This window comes from Taurulus bubalis (genome assembly GCF_910589615.1).
Source record: "Taurulus bubalis genome assembly, chromosome: 3".
NCBI classification, from domain to species: domain Eukaryota; kingdom Metazoa; phylum Chordata; class Actinopteri; order Perciformes; family Cottidae; genus Taurulus; species Taurulus bubalis.
The window spans coordinates 14,996,976-15,019,294 of record NC_136591.1 but is presented as its reverse complement, the minus strand read 5'-3'; the positions used below and the strand labels follow the sequence as shown (position 1 = coordinate 15,019,294).

The 22,319-nt window shown below is 43.9% G+C and overlaps 1 protein-coding gene across 1 annotated transcript in view; it reads left to right on the top strand.

The window, feature by feature from the left end:
• mta2 (metastasis associated 1 family, member 2) overlaps positions 1-21,981 on the top strand; it is a gene marked incomplete at its 3' end in the record, with an annotated part of 30,011 nt that extends 8,030 nt beyond the window's left edge. The window contains exons 2-18 of the mRNA XM_079216300.1: positions 2,416-2,483; positions 5,521-5,614; positions 11,908-12,025; positions 13,753-13,816; positions 13,905-14,022; positions 14,132-14,234; positions 14,736-14,835; positions 16,192-16,380; positions 17,157-17,231; positions 17,311-17,369; positions 17,456-17,556; positions 17,734-17,873; positions 17,993-18,221; positions 19,657-19,746; positions 19,837-19,955; positions 21,047-21,189; positions 21,828-21,981. Of these exons, the coding sequence (XP_079072426.1) occupies positions 2,416-2,483; positions 5,521-5,614; positions 11,908-12,025; positions 13,753-13,816; positions 13,905-14,022; positions 14,132-14,234; positions 14,736-14,835; positions 16,192-16,380; positions 17,157-17,231; positions 17,311-17,369; positions 17,456-17,556; positions 17,734-17,873; positions 17,993-18,221; positions 19,657-19,746; positions 19,837-19,955; positions 21,047-21,189; positions 21,828-21,981 (1,964 nt within the window). The remainder of the gene's footprint in view (positions 1-2,415; positions 2,484-5,520; positions 5,615-11,907; positions 12,026-13,752; positions 13,817-13,904; positions 14,023-14,131; positions 14,235-14,735; positions 14,836-16,191; positions 16,381-17,156; positions 17,232-17,310; positions 17,370-17,455; positions 17,557-17,733; positions 17,874-17,992; positions 18,222-19,656; positions 19,747-19,836; positions 19,956-21,046; positions 21,190-21,827) is intronic.
• Positions 21,982-22,319: the final 338 nt, after the last annotated feature.

The following is a 22,319-nucleotide window of genomic DNA, read 5'->3' as shown; positions in this document are numbered from 1 at the left end:
ACCCATCTGATCCGTTGTTGAACACGGACAGTTATCATGCTTTGTTTGATTTATTTTTGCCATATCCAATACAATTTGTTTGCTGAACCGCAGATTATTTGCATGGTTAACTATTATTAACCATCACAATGTAAAATAAAGTTTTACTGACTATTGTTATACACCAATATTCAGTATATTATGTGATCATGACATCATTTATGTTTTTCTAGTCGCCGGTCTCTAATGTTACATCGTAAACAACTAATCTGTGTTAAAACTGAAGGTTCCGTTCTGTTACATTATGATGCGTTCAGGCTCTGCCCAGTGAAAAGTTAAGTTATAACATGTGTTCACAAGTAATATGTTTACAGAAATAAAAAATAGATATTGGAGATGAATTATGATCTGATGAGATGAATTATGATCTGTTTACACTAGCACTAAGCAGCTTATAATGCCACAATTTGTTTTGATACATAAAAATACAATATTCTATTTCCTTTTTTGATTTGTGTGTTTTTATGAGGCGAAAACCCCCACTATAAGTTAAGTAAAAGGATAGCTTTGGGTATGGTTTACTGACTTCAGAGTGGTTGAACAGATTTATTTTTTTGGGACGGTGGCACAAAAAAAAAATAGTCTGGAGTAGGGCTGCAACTAACGATTATTTTAATAATCGATTCATCTGTCGACTATTTTTCCGATGAATCGGATAAAAAAACGAAAACATTCATTTCAAACCCTTTATTCAAAAACAGAACTGACGGTGCAAAAAATCTTCAGAACGTGCACAAACAGGTTGCTCCTTGAACATCCCTGAGCTGTTAAAGTAATACAAAAAAAGGCCTTTTTTATTTTGTAATTCAACATCAGAATATATTGATTGTCTCTGAGTGACATCTTGAGGTGGTCTACTATTAATATGCAGTGGAATAGTTTGTAACTATGGACCATTTTCTTTAAATTAGAGACATTTGCTCATGAATGTGATTTTATTTTGTATTTTTATAGAGCTTTTATTTTGAAATTCCAAAAGAGAATGTCCTTGGAATACAGTTTAACCGGAGGTTTGCTCTTATTTTGAAGTCAGTTCTTAAACGCTCGTACCGTAATGCTTAGTATAAACGCGCACCGGAAAAATACTGCACCATGTTTTTTGTTCTGCGCTCAACTCAAACATCTCCGCGACTTATTGAGTGGCGTAATAGTCGCGCGACACAACGAATCGATAATGAAATTCGTTGTTGCAGTCTAATTTTCATCATTACTGGTCTGTGAATGTTAGGAGTTAGATAAACAGCCGGTGGTGCTAATTCTCCAGTCGGGTGCCATTACAGAGGAAGAGGACACAATGAGATGATGAAATAAGAAGAGCTGCAGCTCATGTGCTCATTGTTCACTGGTTCATGCTTTTTCTTAACTAGGCCCTCAACATTATTACTATTACTTATCATTCAGTCCTCTGCCCAGCTGGTGTCAGCTCACCACACTAAACTGCAATATCTACCTCCGTTAGTCTAATTTTTACCTAATAAAACTCACATTTGAATACCGTTGTTCACTTTTATGGTGTCAAAGAAAGTAGAAGTGTGTGTCCCGGTCATAGTTCAGTGATAAAATTCTAACACACCACTCGGACCTCGGACTGCTGACGGCCCTGTTGGGTGAACCCTCGGCCACACTAGATGAGTAAGGATGTCGAACCAGCGGGTTCCTAGGATTTATTACCCTAAAAAACCAGCAGGTGAACTAAGGAACAAATTAATCATTGCTATAACCTAAAAATAAAAAATCATAGGCTCAACCTGTTGCCCAACTCACAAATAAAACAAAATACTAAATATATAAATACACGATAACTAAACAAATGACTAAAAGAAACAAAAGAAAAAATATCTAATCTACGTATAGTATAATCACACACAAGTACTTATTCGTAAAACAACTTCTAAATACTAGGAAAAAAGAAATGTCTCTGACATGATGTAACTCTCGTGGCCTGCAGCACAGAGGTGATGCTTTCAGCTCAGCTGTTGGTCTGCAGGATTAAGGAAAACGTTGGAGCGGATGGCTCTGCCCTCTCGAGTGCGTTTCTAGTTTACGCTTCAAATCACATAGACGACTTTCCTGTTGCACCAGTACACTCACTGAGCTGGCAGGGTTTGGTTCCCCCACAGCTTCTCGGTGTTGTATGGACAGGCCTCCAATTAGAGCTGTGTGTCACTATCCATCAGGTTAGCCAAACTAAAGTACAACTGCAGTGCTTTGTTGGTGTCATCCACAGGAAACCTAAACTGTCGGAGTACAAATATTTACAGAGGAATATGTTCTATACGTGGTATTTATTTTGTTGTGTACAGCCATGCGTTGATGTGAATATTTCCCTGTGAACACGTGATGAGTCTAATCGTTTTTCTTGTGTTTTTTCTCCAGATTACGTGTACTTTGAGAACTCCTCCAGCAACCCTTACCTGATCCGTAGAATAGAAGAGCTCAACAAGGTTGGTTGTTTCTCTCTTTTTGTTTCCTTTTTAACGGTGTTTCTGTCATACGAGGAGTGGGTAAAGTCCACATTTGAGCCAGCAACGGTGGTTTGTTACTTTACATTAGCGTCACACACAGCGTCACACACAGGTAGAGGGAGGCAGCGTCACCCGGGCCTCACTTAATGACTTTAACAAGCTCTTTCTCTCCAAGTTACACTCTCAGCCGGATGTGCTCTCAGGTACTGACATTTGTCACAGATGGATTTAACATGAATCAGTATTCGGGAGTACTGACGTTATCTGGTCGGTACCCAACCCTATTTAATACCCGGCAGTATTGTATTGCCCCATTGTATATCTAACCTTTATACACCTTCTGATCAACTGGCCAGTGTGTTGATTAGGGCTGCAACAACGAATCGATAAAATCGATTAGCAAAAGTGTTGGCAACAAATTTCATTATCGATTCGTTGTGTCGCGCGATTATTACGGCAGTCATAAAGTCGCGGAGAAAAAAGAAAAGAGCAGCGCAGAGCAACTGGCCTGCCAGCGTGTCTGAGATTGGAGTGAGAGACTGAGAAACGCTGAAGTTGTGATCTTAGCAAAAATAGAACATCTTGGATGTGTCGAGTCTTGGCCAATCAGCGTTCAGATGTCTACAGCGGCTTCATTTCCCTCAAACTTGTTGTTAATGGAAGCTAGTCAGCTTGCTATCACGTTAGCTAACGTGTTTGGGTTGTGTATTGTCATTAAAGTTACGTTATGTTCCGTTACAGTTTCGTCTTGCTTGTAAAAAAACGTATCGTGGTGAAACATGCCGTCACCCCCCGGTCTGGTTCACTTCACGCTGTCACTCGTTAACGTTTAACCGGCACACCGGCGGATCTGGCTGCAGGTTGTTTTTTTACTCAAAGTAGACTGAATCAAATCACGTAGTTGGGCTTAGCCAACAATGTGATTTCGTGGTCGTAAGAGGCCCAGAATGAAATAGTTTAGGAAGAGGACGCTCTATATGCAGAGCTGAGATGAAGTGGAGCTGGGCCTGGAGGTTTCAGTCAAAACAGACGTGAGAGGAGCAGTACAGCTTCCCACTGTCCCAGTGTTTCATACATATTGATAAAGCAAGGCATGCTAAAGCAGCCTCTACTCCAAGGAGATCAGTTAAAGTAAAAAGGCAGATGTAAAGCATACATGTGTATGTTTTTAGTGTTAGTCCATTTTAATCTAATTTGTTTAATTAACAGCTCGGGGATGTTCAAGGAGCAACCTGTTTGTGCTTTCTGAACATGTTTTGCACTGTCACTTCTGTTTTTGAACAAAGGGTTGGAAATTAATGTTTTTTTGCTTTTTTATCCGATTCATCGATTAATCTAAAAAATAATCAACCGATTAATCGATTATTAAAATAATCGTTAGTTGCAGCCCTAGTGTTGATTTGTATATTATGACACTTCAGATCTCATTCCAGTACACACACACACACACTCACATTCACTCACACACACTCACTCACACACTCTCACTATATCCCCTGGTCTTTCCTGGACGCTGCTCATGGTAAACTGGTTCCTGTAATCACAGGACACCGGTACAGGAGCCACTTGTATAATATAGCAGCAGCAGACACAGGCTTGTTTCCCAGTCAAAGGATTAAGCTCATTTATGTAACACTCTTACATTGAAGGGCTTGTGCTGAGCAGCAGGAGGACTGCATCGTCCTGAGTGCTAATGGCTGCTGAGCAGGGAGAGACAGGGGGAGAGAGAGATAGATCTCTTTATGATGATACCAGTCTAATGTATCATCTTAATGTGATTTCAAATCTGCCATATCATGATACGAACCATAGAGGAATTGGCCTGATAGAAAGGAACACCGTGAGCATTATGGAAGTGGTTTGAGAACCTGAACCTTCAGAGAGCAGAACAGAGTGGCCACAGACGAAACTCACCTGTGTGAGGAGCCTGCTATCACGCAAGCAGAAGAGCGCAAGCAGGCTGAAGTTAGTTTGACAATCACCAGCTGGTCTGCATCCAGCTGAAATTACTTTAATGTTCAGTATTGGCCAGTTGAACTGGTTTCATCACAATACGGTACTATATTCAGTCTTTAGTATAGGATGTGATATTTGCTGATATCACTAAATCTGTCACAACACAATTTTGGTTTAATTCAGTTCAGGGGCCTGCGATTGATATGAGACAATAGCAGTTACATTTATATCATCTCGTAAAAAGCAACTCAAATGTTATTATTAGTGGGCTCTCCCAGACGTTTACATGAAAAACAATATATTCTACAAAATAGCCCTCATGTAGTTGGAGGGCTATTCAAAATAGAGATAATTTCAAAATAAAGGTATCTCAAAGATGATTATGTATCAAAGTCTTCATTTTTACTCCTTTTCCAGTGTGTTAAATGGTTTATTTAAGGGGACAGTGCACATTAATAAAAACATTTCTGTTAAATGAGTTAGCCAAGAGGCTATTTTCCATCTGTAGTCCAGATTAGTTACAATTGTGTTCTTTTCTTGTGGCCATCATCAGTAATAATATTATATATCTGTACTCACTGAGTTAATAGTTGAGATCTACTGACATGGCAGTGTTACTGAAATTCCTGTTACAAAATGACCGTAACTGATACAAACATTTTGCACTTTTATGTGCACCAAACTAGAGCACCGATCAGCGCAGATCAGATGAGAACCCACTACCTGGAGTGACTGTTGATTGGGATTACTGAGTGCTTGGTATCCATATCATGATCACCCTGTGGCCGCCCACAGCTGCTGATAATGAAAGTGCTTTCTGTTTGCAATTTATTTTTGGCCCTCCTAAAATAATAAGCAAAGAATCGGAACGGATGAAAACCAGAACTGAAAAGTAGAACTGAATAAAATGTGAATGACACTTAGTCCGAGCTGGTACCGCTGACGAACCCTGATCATGAGAAGTGAATGAAGCCGTGTCAATATGGCTGTTTTAACAGAGGCAGATACACCACTGCTTTGTTACGCAGCCAACTTGTAACCACTGCCTCTCCACTTCCAGACAGCCAATGGGAACGTGGAGGCGAAGGTGGTGTGTCTCTTCAGGAGGCGGGACATCTCAGGAAACCTCAACAACCTGGCTGACAGCAACGCAAGTGAGTACGAAATCACGGAGCCCAAAGCTCCTCTCAGGTCCTCTCTTCTCTCCTCAGCGCTCCTCTCTTTGTTTCCTCCGGTGTGGGAACAGGTACGATGTGGCTCGCTGCCTTTTAATGAACTCTTCCCTGTTGTGTTCCACATAAAAAAAATCCCCAAAGCACCTCTTCAGCGTTTATGCTGTAAACTGCACCTTTTGATAATGGTTTATTTAATAAGGGGACAGTGCACATTAATAAAAACATTTGTTAACCCTTGTGTTGTCTTGGGGTCAAAATGACCCGTGTACGAGTGTACATGTATGTGTGTTGATGGGTCATTTTGACCCCAAGACAACACGAGGGTTAAAAGTGCCAGAGTTAGCCAAGAGGCTATTTTCCTTCCGTAGTCCCGAGAGGCAAATGTTCAAAAAAACTAAAACAGAAATAAAATTAAATATACAAGGATTATATAATGTTGCCGCTTTTGCAATAGGTGCACAACAGTCAAACACAGCTAAAAAACAATAAAGAATATGCATGTAGATGAATGGTCGACCGGCAAAGTCCAGACAGACGGACAACAGACAAGCAGAGGGAAAGTACAACATCGACAGATTGAGGAAGGCAATTTCTTTAGTTGTGCCTTAAACCTTTTTAGCCCCGCGTCCCACGGCGCCCATTATCGGACAAGGAAATTATCAAATAAGTCAAGTGACGTTTCCTAGTTTCCACTGCCGGTTTCTGTCCTGATAACTCCGTTACTACACAGTATCTCTTCGTGTTGTTAAATTTAAAGTGTGTCCAGCTGTTTTTTTTTTTGTCCCCGACCGTGCCCTCTGTTGCAAGCATCCATCACCGTCACCACCTGACTAATACCAAGCTCCTTCGGCAGCAGGGTGCAGCAATAGGTTGTTTGGTTTAGTAGGTCAGAGGGTCGTCCTCGTTTAGGGGTCGATCACGGGCTCCTCCGGTCTGCATGTTTAGCGGGACACTCGGTGCCGAGTTGCTCCCCGGCAGCTTCGCAGCAACCCGCTGCTCCTGACATGCTCCCAACTTAGAGTTGGCTGTGACAATATGGCGCCTCTACACGCGGTCTCTCTCTTCCCGCCGAGCGGCTCTCCATTGACCTTTTTGAATTAGCAAAACAAAATGACAAAGAGACTTTGTCCTTTTCATCGACGATGTAGTCACAATTATTGTTTAATTAAGTCAACGTGCTGTCGTCATCGCTGACAAACATATTTTGTCAAACATTTCATCAGTGAATGAACTCTGGTAATGAATGCTCGTGTTAGTTCAAAGATGCGCTCCTTCATTCACCAGTTTCAGATCCCATAACCTCTTCATTGCTGTATCCAGTTCTCTTTATACATCCATGATTCTCGTTGCATCAATTTCCGGATTAATTAATCATATTGTATAAAATAATTGAAGGTGATCATTTCAATAGTTTTCAATAAGGGCATTTAGCATTTGGATGAGGAAGTTGGTGAAAAATAAACATTTATTTCAATGTTTCAAGTACATTACATTCATATTTTATTTTATATTTATTTATTCTGCTCTGCTCGATTCAAGGATCCAGCCGATGATCCCATCCCTGTGTGTGATCACAGTGCCAAGGAGGTGGGAGTTTGGAGGTAGTGGGGGCAGGGGGAGGGGGTTTGGGTGCTAATGGCATGCAGACTACTGAAGCCTGATCACATTCACTCATTACCCCCAACCCCGACACCAACAGCAGCTCCCCCTCCCTCCTCCTGGGCCGCAGTGCTCCAGACAAAGACATCCACACACACACACACACACACACACCTCAAAATGGATGCATTAATGCTCCTTTTTTATTGTACTCGGCTCCACACACTGATGTCGTGTTTGTTCACTGGTTATGTGGACAAGTCTGAGATACGAAATCCAAAGATGGTTTATCGTGTGCTGCTTCTGCAGCGCTCTTTTAAAGGTTTTTATTCTTTTAAAGAGGCCTAGCTGTCTACCTCCCATGGCTTTGCCTGATTGGGTTTTATAGGTGATGCGGTAACAAAGCTCAACCACAACACATTCATGGCTGTTTGTCTACATTCCAATCAGCTCTTCGCCATCACAAAGCCTCCAATGATGGCGACTGCCTCGTTTGAGCCGTATCCCAACAATCAATGCTTTGGTTATCATTGACAATCCTGATTTATCATATCATATATATTCATACATATATTCAAGCATCTTCTTCTTTGCTGTATCCAGTTACTGGAAGCATCATCAGTCTTAATTAGTTGTTTTCAAGCCACATAATTTATATAATACGTTCATGTTTTGGTTTAGAAATGTTACATGTGTCCACTATTTCGGCAATATTCCTTTCTCGTAAAAGTCTAGGGCTGGACCAGAATATTCAAATATTTTATTTGTTCGTTGTTTATGTATTTCGGTTTTCGATGTTGGTTTTTGAATTTTTCTTGCAAAAAAAAAAATGCAAACGATACTGAAGAATAACTGAAGAATTCACGCCTTTTTTAATTAAAAGCGATCGTCCGTCTCTTCTGAGACTGGAGACGTGTCCAAAGCGCTGAGCTGGAGCCTCCACAGACGGCATCTTTCTGCAGGAGCCCGAGACAGCAGCCTCAAAATGTCTCCATTTTGGGGTGAGACGGGCTCTGAGATACGTCTACGTTACGTTACATTACATTTCATTTCGCTGACGCTTTTATCCAAAGCGACTTACATTTTTGCTCTATACACCGTAGACACAGCAACGGGGAGTCTACGTTCCCACACATAGGGGGAGGAAGAGAGGAGAGTGCAGACGGAGGCCTGGGTGTATAGTTCTGTGCAAGTTTTCAGATTAATTAATTTCACAAATAATATGTTAATTTTAAATCTTTAATCAAGCAAGAAGGCAGCCGTCATGGACACACCGTCGCCATCATCTTTGGTTATTTCACTTTAGAGATTCTTGTGTTACATTTTTTTTTTAACTGTGCTCATCCCACTGGTTTGAAGTGGGCGTGGCTTTGTTGGGCAAAGGTGAGACCATGACCGTTGTTTGGACTATGCTGTAAAGTTGTCTGTTTCGCCATTGGGCTCTATGGGGATTTGAGCAGTCTTTGGCACTTCCGCTTCGATTTTCCTGTTGTTCCTCAGGATGAGGTTGTGTGGTAACCGCACCCTCCAAAAAACCCTGCGCCCATAATCGGACAAAAAAAAAAAAAAGGTTTCACAAACAACATCGGATTTCACTAATAAAGACATCTCCGTAACAGTCCGAGCTTGTAGGAGTCTAACAAAGCAATCCAAATCCATCCCAGCCAACTATTAGTACCTTCAAGTTCCCAGTTGTTTTTTTACGCCGTCTGTGGTCCTCCTGTTTTGTTTGAAACCATGTCAGACAGCACCGGCGGTACCTAATAAAGAGAACGCATCTGGGCATGCCTATGGGAATGTAGTTTTCTCATAAACCTTTTAACTTTTCTATTTCTGAACCGATTTACACAGTTTTCTTTCTGAAAAACCTTCGAATCACCCCAACGTTTTTTATTGCAGATACGGGTTCTTTAGGGTCTGTTCTTTCCAAAAAGGTGTGTTATTTGTATGTGGGACCTTGGTAAGGGTCTGAAGCACACATTTTGAACATGTCGGAAACCGCTCAAAAAGCATTTTTGGCAAATCTTGCTTAGATTATGGTGGTTATTCATAGTTATGATCAAAATATGTTGTAAAAGTGATTTTTTTTTTTCTTTTTTTTTTAATATAAAAAATCTTCACAAAGAAATTCTGAAAAATATTATATAAAATGATAAAGTATTAGAACTAATTTTGGGTTCATACGACTACTTGAACACTGAACTTTGAGAAGAGCCCCCCATATGGGTGGCATGGTGCTTAAGAGGCTACAAAAGATACATGGTCAAATGCTTCCCAGACCACCTCAGCAAGTGGTTTGAGTGATCGAATCACAATGCGTCTTGGTGACAGGGTTTTATTCTTAAGTTCACTGCTACACAGCCCCGACCTCGTCGAGCTCATACACGCTAGCCAGCAACAACCGTATCTTCAGGTTTCTTCACTCTGGTGAGAGAGAAACACGGCTGTTTAACAAAATGTAGTTCTGTTAGTTTCCAAGTGATGTGTAGCTGAGCCTGCGGTCGGTCTGGCTTTGGCCCGTTGTGGTCTGTTACAGTGATGAAGACGAGCACCAGCTCCTCCTTTCTGCTGCTCATTGTACCAAACCCAGCTTCATCTGCCTCACTTTCCCCATCCCTCCTCTTCCTCCTCATTTCTCACACACACGCACGCATGCACGCAAGCACGCACACACCAATAGCAATTCGTTGTGCAGAACAAAAGGCCCTTGATCTGTCCCCGAGGGCCACAGCACGCAACGGGTTAATTCTGACTTGCCTTGTGTCTTTGTCAGAGTGAAGAAAGTGTGTGTGTGTGTGTGTGTGTGTGTGTTACTGTTATGCTGTGTGCGCTTTAAGTGCCTGTCGCTCCTTCTGTGTGTGCGTGGTTTCAGCTGTGTGTTTGTGCGGGTGCCAGTGTGTGTGGAAGGAGTTGGGGATACATGTTGGGGGTGGGGTGGATGGGCGCCTCAGGTTTGGTACACAGGGTTTCCTACTTTGTCTAGCAGGGACTAGCTGGACGGGAGGAGGAGGGGGGTTGAGAGGTTAACAGAAAAGGGGTGGGGCTTAAGGTACCGTCCCTCTTGCTTGCTATCGCTCTCCCTCTCTCTCTCCCTTGCCCTCACTGACAGGGTTTCCTGTGGCTGAGTGCAGGGGCGGAGTCCACGGAGATGGAGCGATATAGTCCCTCCCCTCCAGCTTGCAACAAATTACTCACCCGCCTGAAATTAGGAAAGCGCAATCTAGTGGCCAAACACACACACACACACACACACACACACAGAGCTGCTTATGTCTTACTTTTTTCACCTACCTTAATTGGAAACAAGGGTGTCACAGGCATTTGGTCTTGGGAAACAGACTCATTGTTTTATAGTAAATCCATTAATAACAGTGGGCCTGTAGTGTGCATTGTAGTGGATGCCAAAGCACAAGCACAGTTTAAATTCTTACATTTCTTATCAGTCTTAGTTTAATAAAAATCACACCATTGATACAGTTTCTCTAACTTGATAATTGGCTGACCTTTGAACTCTTCTGAAGTGCTTTACAGAGGATTAACAAAATATGAACTGCTGCAATAAAAGTAGTAAGAAATTAACTCAGAAACTGAGAAAAACAGTAAACACAGTGACCCGAGGTATACGGTCGTGTTCAAACAGAAGACACTGCTGTTCAGAGGCAGCCCCCTTATTCATCGGTCAATGAGAAAACCATGGATCTATCGCTCAAACTGGGGAACTTAGTCGATCCAGGACAGAACCGTCAGAGGAAAGGGATTTTGAGAAAAAGTCGCAATTACAATCCATCTGTTCATTCAGCACCACGGACAGTGCCACGGATTCCTCAACACACAGCTAAGTTAAGCGCCGGATATTTCACAGCCATGGATTCTAACTCGAACCTCAGTCAGGTAAAGGATCAACGAGTCAGCGTTCTGCCCCTGACTCTCGGATATGCGTGATGGAGAGGGGGGTTGGCAGGTTCACGAGCCTCTTGCGTCTCCGTACCACAGGGTGTTTATGGTCAGAGCACACAGTAAAAGCAGACGCTCAGTTGGCGCCAATTCACTGTAAACTATTGGACCTCCTCATCGGTACGCTCACCGGAGGATAACGTGTGATACAAAAATAGGCTGACAAAATGAGAACTGGACAAACGGGGAAACATCCACAACTCGCAGCAAAAAGGAGCAGGCCTCCCACTAGTGACTCCTGTGGGACCTACTGCTCAGGGGCCAGCAGCCACCAGGGTGCCTCTCTATGAAAACTGTGGCTATTAAACAAGGCATGGGTTTGATTCATTCAACTTTCTATCATGAGACGTTTTGCTCTTCCTAGTGGTCCCGACCCGTGAGTTTCAGATCAGTGTTTAAGACCAAGGACTGGAATCAGCACCTGCCATCTACCAAATGGATGAAAGTTGGCTGTGGCAGGTCACATGGCACCAAGGCAGATAGGAATCCTTAAATTAAGAAATACTTTCTTTTAAAAGCATTTAAGCAGAAAGTAAAAAAAAAAGATAAGAGATTAAGGTTACCTGATGTATCCCATATTTCTACTATCATTCTACAAAGGTTTCAGAAGCGACAGTAGAAGAAATGTTCAGTGACCTGCGAGTGTCTGATGAGAAACGTAAACTGAATTCCTCCAGTCTGCGACTGTCGATGATGTCAGTCATGTGTTTGTGTTGCAGGAGAATTTGAAGAGGAGTCGAAGCAGCCGACGCCGTCTGAACCACAGAAACACCAACTCAAGCACAGAGAACTCTTCCTATCTCGACAGTTCGAATCCCTACCTGCTACTCACATACGGTACGTGTTAACGGACAGGACTCACAGAGCTGCCGTTAGGTTTGAACCCTGCTTTTCACTGCTGTCACCTCCTCATCCTGACACCACTGTCACCTTCAGCCCAAAGCAGCTGCAACGAATGTCCTTACTATTCATCCTATTGTTTATGTTATTACTACCCATGCTTTTCAATTATACACCTGCCTATCAAATCCTCTGTTGGAAATATTTGAAGGGGGAGTGACAAATCTATTTACTTTTTTGTGATTAAATTAACATAATAGTAGTTTATTCATTCAAATCTGACTGAACAGTTGAAAGGAGTCTGTGTATTGAGCAGCATTCAAGGCCACAGCTAACGCACATCTCAACAAATCAGCAGCTCAACCATGTATGTTTTTTTTTTTTACTTGCACATGAGGCTTTTTTGTTTGCTTATTTTACATCAAACAGCCCGATGACCTGACGTCATGCAAAGAGGGCTACCACATCTCGACACTATTGGATTATTTGTAAATACCAAACATGTCCATACATATCTAGTCGTGCATTTATTTTCCAATAACACACCTGTGGTGAGTTGAAGGTGCCTGCAATCGTATGATCACTCGTTCAACTGTTTAGACGCTGTCCTATGTCACTGAAACACAGAACAGCTGCTGAACGTGTTTACTTTGTAAACAGAAACCCGTCGATAGCATCATGATACGATATTTTTACTAGGGGTAGGGGGGAATCGATTCAGCATAGTATCGCGATATTTTGCGTGCCAATATTGTATCGATACACGGAAGCCAAGTATCGATCTTTTATAATATCAGTTATAAACTTTGTGGTCCTCGGATAATAAAATCAATTGCTTTTCCAGCCCACTAGATGGTGCTGTGTGGTTTTCTGGTGAGGTCCCAGGTCAGCGTGATTGGGAGGAAGTTGGTCAAAACAAACATGGAGACATCCAAGAAAGAAAGAAAAAATGTGCCGTCCGCGTTTCAATCAAACGTCTGAACTTCCTGTCACTCGTAGCGCCGCTGCTCGCACAGGTGTTGCACAAAACACGGGACAACATGCGCGACACGCCGCTGATCAAAGACGTAAAAAAAAAGAAGCAGAATTCAAACTGGCTACTTGTACTCTAGCGGCCGTCATTCAGACGCACTTCCTCTCGTGAAATCCACCGAGCTGCGGCTAAGGATAATATTATAAACCCAGACACGAGGGCATTTGATTTTCCGACTTTTTTGGGATTTCCACAACAAGTATAAAGCAGAAAGAGTGGTTATTTCCATGGTGAATGGCGGAAATGAAAACTGCTTGCACAGAAATAAGCCCCGCCCTCTCTCTGACGCGTCCAGCTCGAATGACGCAACTATGTAGACTGTAATACAGTTCAGTTTGTCAGGTGCAACATTTATGACAGTGTTTGTCTGCTTGACAATCAGATTTTTTGCTGCAATGAAAATTATTGAAGTGAGATCAACAGACTGAACACGATATCTTCTTAGACAAAGTTTTCCTTTGGGGACCATTTGCGGTGGAAAAAAGGGAATAAATCGCAATACTCAATATATCGCAGTATCGTGATAGTATCGCAGTATCGTGATAAAATCGAATCGTGGGGCCTCTGTTGATTCCCACCCCTAATTTTTACTAGCTGTGATGTTATTGCATGTCTTTGTTTTTACCATTGATGCTGTGGAGAATCTGTGTTCAACATCCTGGTCACTGAATGCTCCTCACTGTCTCCCCAGGGGGAAATGTAACGTCACCCTCCTCAATGAAACGGACGTCTTGTCTGGCTACCTGGAGAAAGAGGTTGGTTTGTCACAGTTGTTACTGATGCAGTGAACGTGTTGGTGCATTCTGCAGCCAGCTGTAAACATGTTGATGTGTGCTCGGCCAGGACTGCTTCTTCTACTCGTTGGTGTTCGACCCCGTCCAGAAGACCCTGCTGGCGGATCAGGGAGAGATCCGGGTGGGCTCCAAGTACCAGGCAGAGATCCCTGACAAGCTAGCTGAGGGTGAGCAGCACATGTCAAGTTTGAGATACCAGGCAAATGCTTCCACCTGTGTAACAATAAACAAACAAGTTGCCCTTCTTAAGTTGAACCCAGTTCCTCCTCATCTCAGGTGAGTCCGACACCCGGATCCAGGAGAAGCTGGAGACCAAAGTGTGGGACCCCAACAACCAGCTCAAAGACCCTCAGATAGACCAGTTCTTGGTGGTGGCAAGGTAATGCTCCCCTCCCATCTGTCACGCAGTTGCATCATCATCACTCAATCCTGTTGCCATGGCGACTTCTGACTGCCATCCCCAGGCGAGCTTTTCTAGAAAAAATGTGTGAACTGGCAGCAAGTTTGATAATCTAATGTGAAGATAAATATTTCATGGTTGATTCATGTAACACCCGAGAGTACGTTCGGGCATATTCATTCCAATTCAGGGTATATACACGTTTTGCATAACGGTTTCCAAAAATGCAAATGTGTATGCATTTGGATGAAGATACTACAGGGGTGTTTGGAGGAGCGGCACAGTTTAATAAAGGAGGGTTGCTTTTTGGAGGGAATCGTCCTGCTGCCCTTTTTAAATGGTCAAAACACACCACCTAGTGATCATTAATGAACTTTCAGCACTCTCTCAGAAACATTACTAATATTAATATGAACCTATTGCAAATGTAGAGCAGACAGAACGAAGATCAGTGCCATTAACCAGCATGCAATATTTCAGGGCTGTGGGGACCTTTGCTCGGGCCCTGGACTGCAGCAGCTCCATCCGCCAGCCCAGCCTCCACATGAGTGCAGCTGCAGCCTCCAGAGACATCACACTGGTGAGACAATTGACTGACAAGTTTTCTTAATTCATTGTTTGTGAAGTTTTTTTTAATTTGAAATCGTCATAAATTAATTACGATGGCAGACACGTTGTATCGTTTCTTGTTGGTACACAACAGTACAGGTACTGTGTAATATACACAGCAGGGTTGGATCACCAACCAGCCGACTGCTCAGGTTCCCCAGATTCCCTCAGGATTCTATGAGCACCATGTCTTTTACCAATGGAAACAAAAAATAGCAGCATGTATTGATGGAAGCAAACTCCTCACCAGAAGTCAAGCAGCTATGAGGTATTTGCCTCATAGCTGCTCGACTCAGGTCATAAACTACATTTCCCATCGTTATTAGCGCAGCTCTTCAGCTTACTACAAGGAGTGTCTAACTGGTTATGAAACGGTCTCCATGTAATATTGATGCCTCCATGTGACCTACATCAGTAAAGGAGACCGTCAGAGAGAAGATTGTCTATTTCTATAGAGTTATTTCTAATGCTCGTCATCGGTGCCATCGGTTTGGACTTTGTGAGATCCGATTTAAATCACGTAGGTTCACCAGAAACTCCTCTAGCTCAGATCAGACTAGCCCTCGGCCCACCATGAACTGACCCAAGATCCGGCTTCTTTGACGCCTTTGACCTGCAGTCAGAGCTTGGGGAAGGATAGCTCCGCGCCCGGCAACAGCGGCTCCTCCTCCCGCCAAGAGCAGAGCCTCTGGAGGCTCCGGTCGTATTGCTGGGCCGGCTGAAGGGAAGGGTGGCAGGGGAGAACCGGACTGAGCGGGGAAGACTGTCGCTGCTGCAGTAAAATGAGAGGTTTTCTAAAGGGAATCTGGCTTTCGGAAACATTACCGCTTTTGTCTACAGGGAGCGCCAACATCCACACAAGATGAAAGTTCCTTGTAGTAGCTTTAATAGCACACATTGTCTTCCTGTTTGGTGTCAGATTTTAAGAAGCCCCGTCCCTTTTTGGGACGACCTCGTCCTCTGGCTACTCAAAGCCTATCTTGACACACAAAGTTTCTCCCACCTTCACCGTCTTGTTACTTTGTGTCGCCACAGCAGCTTCAGTTGTGACTGTTGACATTAAACGTTTCCTGAAAGGGAGATGCTATATCTCTTAACCCTAAACAGCATGTGGTGTGCTGAGCCAACTCAACACATTAATACCGCCCTAGAAACGCATTTCACAATCTGTCTGTGTTTAGATGTAAATACTGGAGCAATCACATGAGGAGCTTTAGCCTCTTTGATTCGAAAAACTTTATTAATGGTAATATATGTATAATATATCATTCCTGCGGTCTGTGATGATTAAGCTCTAATGTTTGCTCTCTCTTCCCCCGGCTCTCAGTTCCATGCTATGGACACGTTGCAGAAGAACAGCTATGACTTGGCCAAAGCCATGTCCACACTGGTTCCTCAGGGCGGCCCGGTGCTCTGCCGCGACGAGATGGAGGAGTGGAGCGCCTCAGAGGCCATGCTGTTTGAGGAGGCGCTGGAGAAATACGGCAAGGACTTCAACGACATCCGCCAGGACTTTGTAAGCTGCTTCTTTTTTTGTGGAAGCTTGATGCGTGCTGACATTGGTTGGTGGTATTCACCGGGGGCGCAAACATTTAAACGTTGCTGTTGAACTGAACTATGGCAGCAGATATATATTATTTTAGGAATCAAGTATTTTACCAATTATTCTGTTGATTAATTAAGAAATCTGAAAAGAAAAATACTACAGTAAGAAGCAATTATAAATATACAAAAGAGAAAATAAGACATAATATAAAATATATTGCAATAGTATAATGTGTCAAAACTAAACCCCTTTTAGTGTGTTTAGTGCCATATTACATTCTGAGTTCCATTCATTGGGGTTATTTGCATAAAACACACAATTCAAATGATTAGGAGTCAATTCATTAATTGTTTTATTGTTTTAATAAAATATTTGCTTTATGCTTTTATTTTATCTTGAGTTATAATTTACCTTGATACTCGTTTTTTACTAAATAGAGCTTGAACGGGTAATAATGTAACTCGACACAACCTCCGTCAACAATAGCCAAGCAAGACTGGGCTGCTAACAGCTAACATCTGCTAGCTCTCCTCACCTTGCTGTTCAACTCAACCTGAGCACCGATGTTAGTGGCACCACAAACCCCAGAGTAGTTGTGCACGGGCTCAGGGGTGTAAACGAATCCCTTCTGCAATCAATTAGCATGGATGATTTTTAGTCATCGAGCTACTCCAGTTTCTTGAGGAATCATTTCTGCCCTAAACTAAACACATATTCTTTTTGTATCCTTCCTTGCTCTCCCTCAGCTGCCCTGGAAGTCTCTAGCCAGTGTGGTCCAATTCTACTACATGTGGAAGACTACCGACCGCTACATCCAACAGGTAGGTCTGCAGTCCTCAAAGCACCGTTTGGGTCTGACTGCTCTTTTCACAAACCCACTTCCTGTTTTCTCTCCGTCAGAAACGACTAAAGGCAGCAGAGGCGGACAGCAAGCTGAAGCAGGTGTACATCCCCACCTAGTGAGTGTTCCTGTAACCTGCTACTCAATGTACCCACCTCGAGTTAGAACTGCAGTCAGAATAACTACCTCTCTTCTCCTCACCAGCACCAAACCCAACCCCAACCAGATCATGGTGCCAGGCAGCAAGCCGGGCATGAACGGGGCAGCGGGCTTCCAGAAAGGACTTAGCTGTGAGAGCTGCCACAGTAAGTAGGGACCCTGCAGGACCCATCCAGGACAAATGACTGCAGGTTTTTAGACAGCAATGATCACGAGAACCATCAGGACCGTTTTTTTATTGATTAACATAAAAGGCCGTCAAATGTCCAAGCCAAACTTGATTTTTCCCTCTCCAAACACCAATTCTCTCTCCACCTACCCAGCGGCCCAGTCTCCTCAGTGGTATGCCTGGGGGCCTCCCAACATGCAGTGCAGACTGTGCGCCTCCTGCTGGATCTACTGGAAGAAGTACGGAGGCCTGAAGACCCCCACGCAGCTAGAGGGCACCGCTAGAACCGGCTCTGTAAGTCTCCGGCCTCACAGTCTCCTCGATCTGGCGCAGCATCGTCCCAAAGTGAACAGCTGTCCTCCCAGAATGACATTTCTCCTTCCTCACGGTATCCCCTCTTCCTCTCCGTGCAGGATTCAGGCCCCCGCGGTCACATGACACGCCAGGAGGTCCAGGGCATGTCACCGTTCACCCGCAACGAGGGTCGTGCCAAGCTGCTGGCCAAGAACCGCCAGACGTTCATCCTGCAGACCACCAAGCTGACCCGCATCGCCCGGCGGGTGTGCGAGGACATCCTGCAGCCTCGGCGCGCCGCACGGCGGCCCTACGCCTCCATCAACGCCAACGCCGTCAAGGCTGAGTGTATGTGCAACCCCCTCACTTTAATGCATGTAATCTAGGGCTGAACAATTTGGGAAAATAATCTAATTGCGATTTTTTTCCTCCAATATTGCAATTGCGATTTAATATACAATTTTTATCCTCTCTTTTCCCCAACAAAACATAATGAATGATTTAAATCTGACCAACACAATATTAGATACATTTAGTGTAAAATGTTCTTTCCCATTGGCTGGGCCTATTTGTTAGAATTAAATAAAAAGAGGAGTGGGAGGAAATATGAATTTATTTAATCCCATCCACTTTCCACAACTCAACATAATTTCTATCTTTGTATATATTTAGCTTCCTGATTACTAATCAACACATCTCTCTCTCTATTTTGCGCACACACACACACACACACACACACACACACACACACACACACACACACACACACACACACACACACACACACACACACACACACACACACACACAGCGACATGATAATTTGTCAATGGCAAGATGTAATCTGTACCCAAAACACTGGAGCCTCGTCCATTCATTGCGCCGTGCAGCCAGCACCATATTTGACGCGTTGTCTGTCGTGATGCAGACGTGTTTCTCCTCGTTGAGATCCCGAGCTCCGAGCTTGAAACCTACGTCAATAAAATGGACTGTAAGACTCTGGTAAGGCTCAGCTGTGCGGCTTGACCACAGATCAGTAGTGGTAGCAAAAAAGTCCACCGTTTTAAGCTCTGTGGCGACTTTCTCTTTGCACTTTTTGTACAGCTCCGGTATGGCAGTCTGACTGAAATGGAGGGTATATGGGGGGGCTGTATGGGGGGTATCCTGTACCGTTTATCAAGCGTTTTTATCAATGCCATGGACCCAGGCTTGGTCACCGGGCTGAGAGGCATCATATCTTTGGCTATGAACTCGGTTATTGCCCGAGTGATTTCCCCGTGTGGTTGTGAATTACGTTCATATGGAGTGACGCTTTCAAACATTTCGGTCAGTGATCCCTGTCTTGAGGTATTTGGCTTGTCTGGCGCACTGGTGCGCGGCATCTTGGCCATACAACTGTCATACGTTGATTTGTGGTGTTTTTTTTAAGTGCTGGAACAAGTTTGTAATGTTACCCCGTGAAGTAGCAACAGGAGCGCACCACCGACGTGCTGTTCCTCTTCCAGACTAAAGTCTTAGCTGTGTCAGTTTCTGACTGTTCTGTGGAGCCAGAGGCCATTGCGCAACAGGTTAACGGGCCGCATGAAAAGTTGATGCAGCCGAGTTCTCCGCTCTTTCGCTCGCGTCACGTGATGACGTTGTAATCGCGCACGTTGCGGTTAGAAAATCTTGTTTTATCATATCGCAATATTATCGCAAATGCAATTAATCATTCAGCCCTAATGTAATCATAGATTGTTGATATGTGACTCTAAACAACGTTGTTCCTGGATTTTGTCCTCAGGTATAATCAGGCTGCCCAAAGCCACGAAAACTCCTCTAAAGACTAAGTTGGTGCCCCGACCGTCTCTGGCCAACATAGTGAAGGATTTAGGTAAGGACGTGTCACGTGACCGCCACGTCTCTCTGAATTCACCTTCTCCGCTGCGATTGGTTGTTGAGTAGTGTTGTTGTCTCTCTGCAGCCATTTCAGCTCCTCTGAAACTGAAGGCGTCTAGAGGACCCCCGACACCCATCAACAGGAACCAGGCCAGCCAGCCCCGCGTGGGCCAAAGCCTGCTGGGAAAGAGAGGCTTTGACAGCGTTAGTATCACACACACACACACACACACACACACACACACACACACACACACACACACACACACACAGAGTGTTCACGGCACTGCTGGCTTATGACTAAATCAAATTTGCTGACAAAGTGGAATTGCACGTCTCCGGCTTGCACATTGGCGACTAATCAACTTGCTTGATGTGCAAGTTCACACAAGGCGTTGTTGAGATGTGAGGTGTGCGCGTCAGCTCCTCCCTACCCATAACACCCTTCTCCTCGTATGTCCACAGTATGTTCACTGCCTTTACTTTTACTAGAAAAACTGGCTGTAGAATTCAAAGAAAAGGTTCTTTCTTTTGTGTGTTCTGTACAAATATGTGGAGCGGGAGTCCCAACACAAGGCCACCGGCCTGCTGCGTGACCTTCTGATTTGAGTCTTCCCTCACTGTGACTTCCGAGGCGGTGAACGACATCTCGTACACAAACCAGCTGCTATCTGCCGCCTCAGTCTAAGTTTCCATGTCAGAATATCATTTTCTAATGACACGTTCAGCTTGTTGCGCCTTTTAGCTTTAAAGAAACCGAGTCCCTGATCACACAGAGATGCATCGCTAGAAAATACTTGGTTTTTCTCCTCCCTCTCTAGTGAGTTTTTTTGCATGAAAGTTTCAATATTCTTAACGTTTCAGCGGCAGGCGCGAAGCACAGGCAGCCAATCCAATCAAGCAAGAGGCGAGCTTTAGTACTTTCCCACTGCCTTCCTGTTTCAATGCCGGTGGATGTGGAAGAAACAAAGACAGACGAAAGTTTGAATTAATTAATTATTTACGATGGCCTATATCCTCCCCCTCCTTCTCATTCATCAGCAGAGCAACAACAAAAGCTCGACGTCTGCATTGAATCTATTTTTCCCTATTATTACATTTGATCACCTGGTTGGTTAGCACCCCCGCTCCACCAGCTCAGCAGCTGTTGGCTCTGGTTGCCAAGGGGCCCTGAGGATGCTGGCGTGCACTGGCCCGTCTCTTGTAATTATCATACAAGTGTGATTACTTGCTGTTCACCTCTTAAAGTGGAGGACACGGCTGATTCACTCACCCGGTCTGTCATTGGTCCACAGGCTACAGGCGTGCCCTACCCGGCCAATGGGAGGCCGTACACTTCAGGTATGAGGACCACCTCTCAGTCGGTCATCAAGCGGCAGAAGGTCAGCCAGGGAGAGGCACCCAACCCGGTGGTGTTTGTGGCTACAAAGGACACTAGGTACTTCTTCTTCTTCTACATCATTCTCATACAATAGTCTGAAAGCTGAAGCCACTCCAGCGCAGTAAGAAAGGAAGCAGGGTTCTTACAGTCATGGAAAACCTGGTTATTTCCAGGCCTGGAAAAGTCCTTGAAAAAAATGAAATCCCCAAAGTTTTGGAAGTCATGGAATTTTTTTATGTTCATGACGTTCATTTACCTTGAGTTTGAAATAATGAATATGCTTTTAAAAGAAAGACGCTCAAAATATAAGCAGGCATACATACAGGCATCTATATAAATGTTTATTTTTTTAAATCAAACTATTGGCTCTCATTCATTTGTGTCATTTAAGGTATTCTGTATGCTTTGGAATTCTCATTGTTAGTTTAAATACTACATTTTCTCACTTTTTCATGTATACACTGAGATTTCACAAAATGTTTGGTCATGGAAATTTGCTTTAAAGTCATGGAAATCCATTGGTCAAAATGTGTATGAACCATGAGGAAGGAAAGGAAGGTCCTCTGGTCAACCACAATAATGGCCCAGTATGTCTCTTTCTGGGCTTTCAGCTGCTGGTTGAAACAAGATCTCCTTGTAGCCATCACAGTGGATGAAGTTAAACTCATTATGTCCTGGTGTTCTCTCTCAACCAGGGCTCTGAGGAAACATCTGACACAGTCAGAGATGCGCCGGGCAGCGAGGAAACCTCACCTCCTGGTCCGGATCAAACTGCCGCCGCCGCCCCGCTCCCTGGCAATGCCGCTGCTCCCCTCCAGCACCAGCGAGCCCATCGTCCTGGAGGACTGAAGGGTGGAGGAACATGGGGGGAGGGGTTGGTCTTTTACCAGGACATGGGGGTCGTGTTGGGGAGGGTCTGTGCTCAGGCCGTCACTTAACAGGCAGCACAGTACGCCATACAGTAGTCTTTTATTTCCCTCTTTTCTTTAGTCCTCTGTTACTTCCCAAATGTTGATGTGTACCACACACTCATATATATATATATACACACACACACACACACACACACACACGCATTTAGATGACTGTACATTTCCATCTCTCTCACACACACACACACGCACACACATTCACACACCTTGGGCGTTGTAGTATTTTATTCCAGATCCTAAATAATTGTTTTGCTC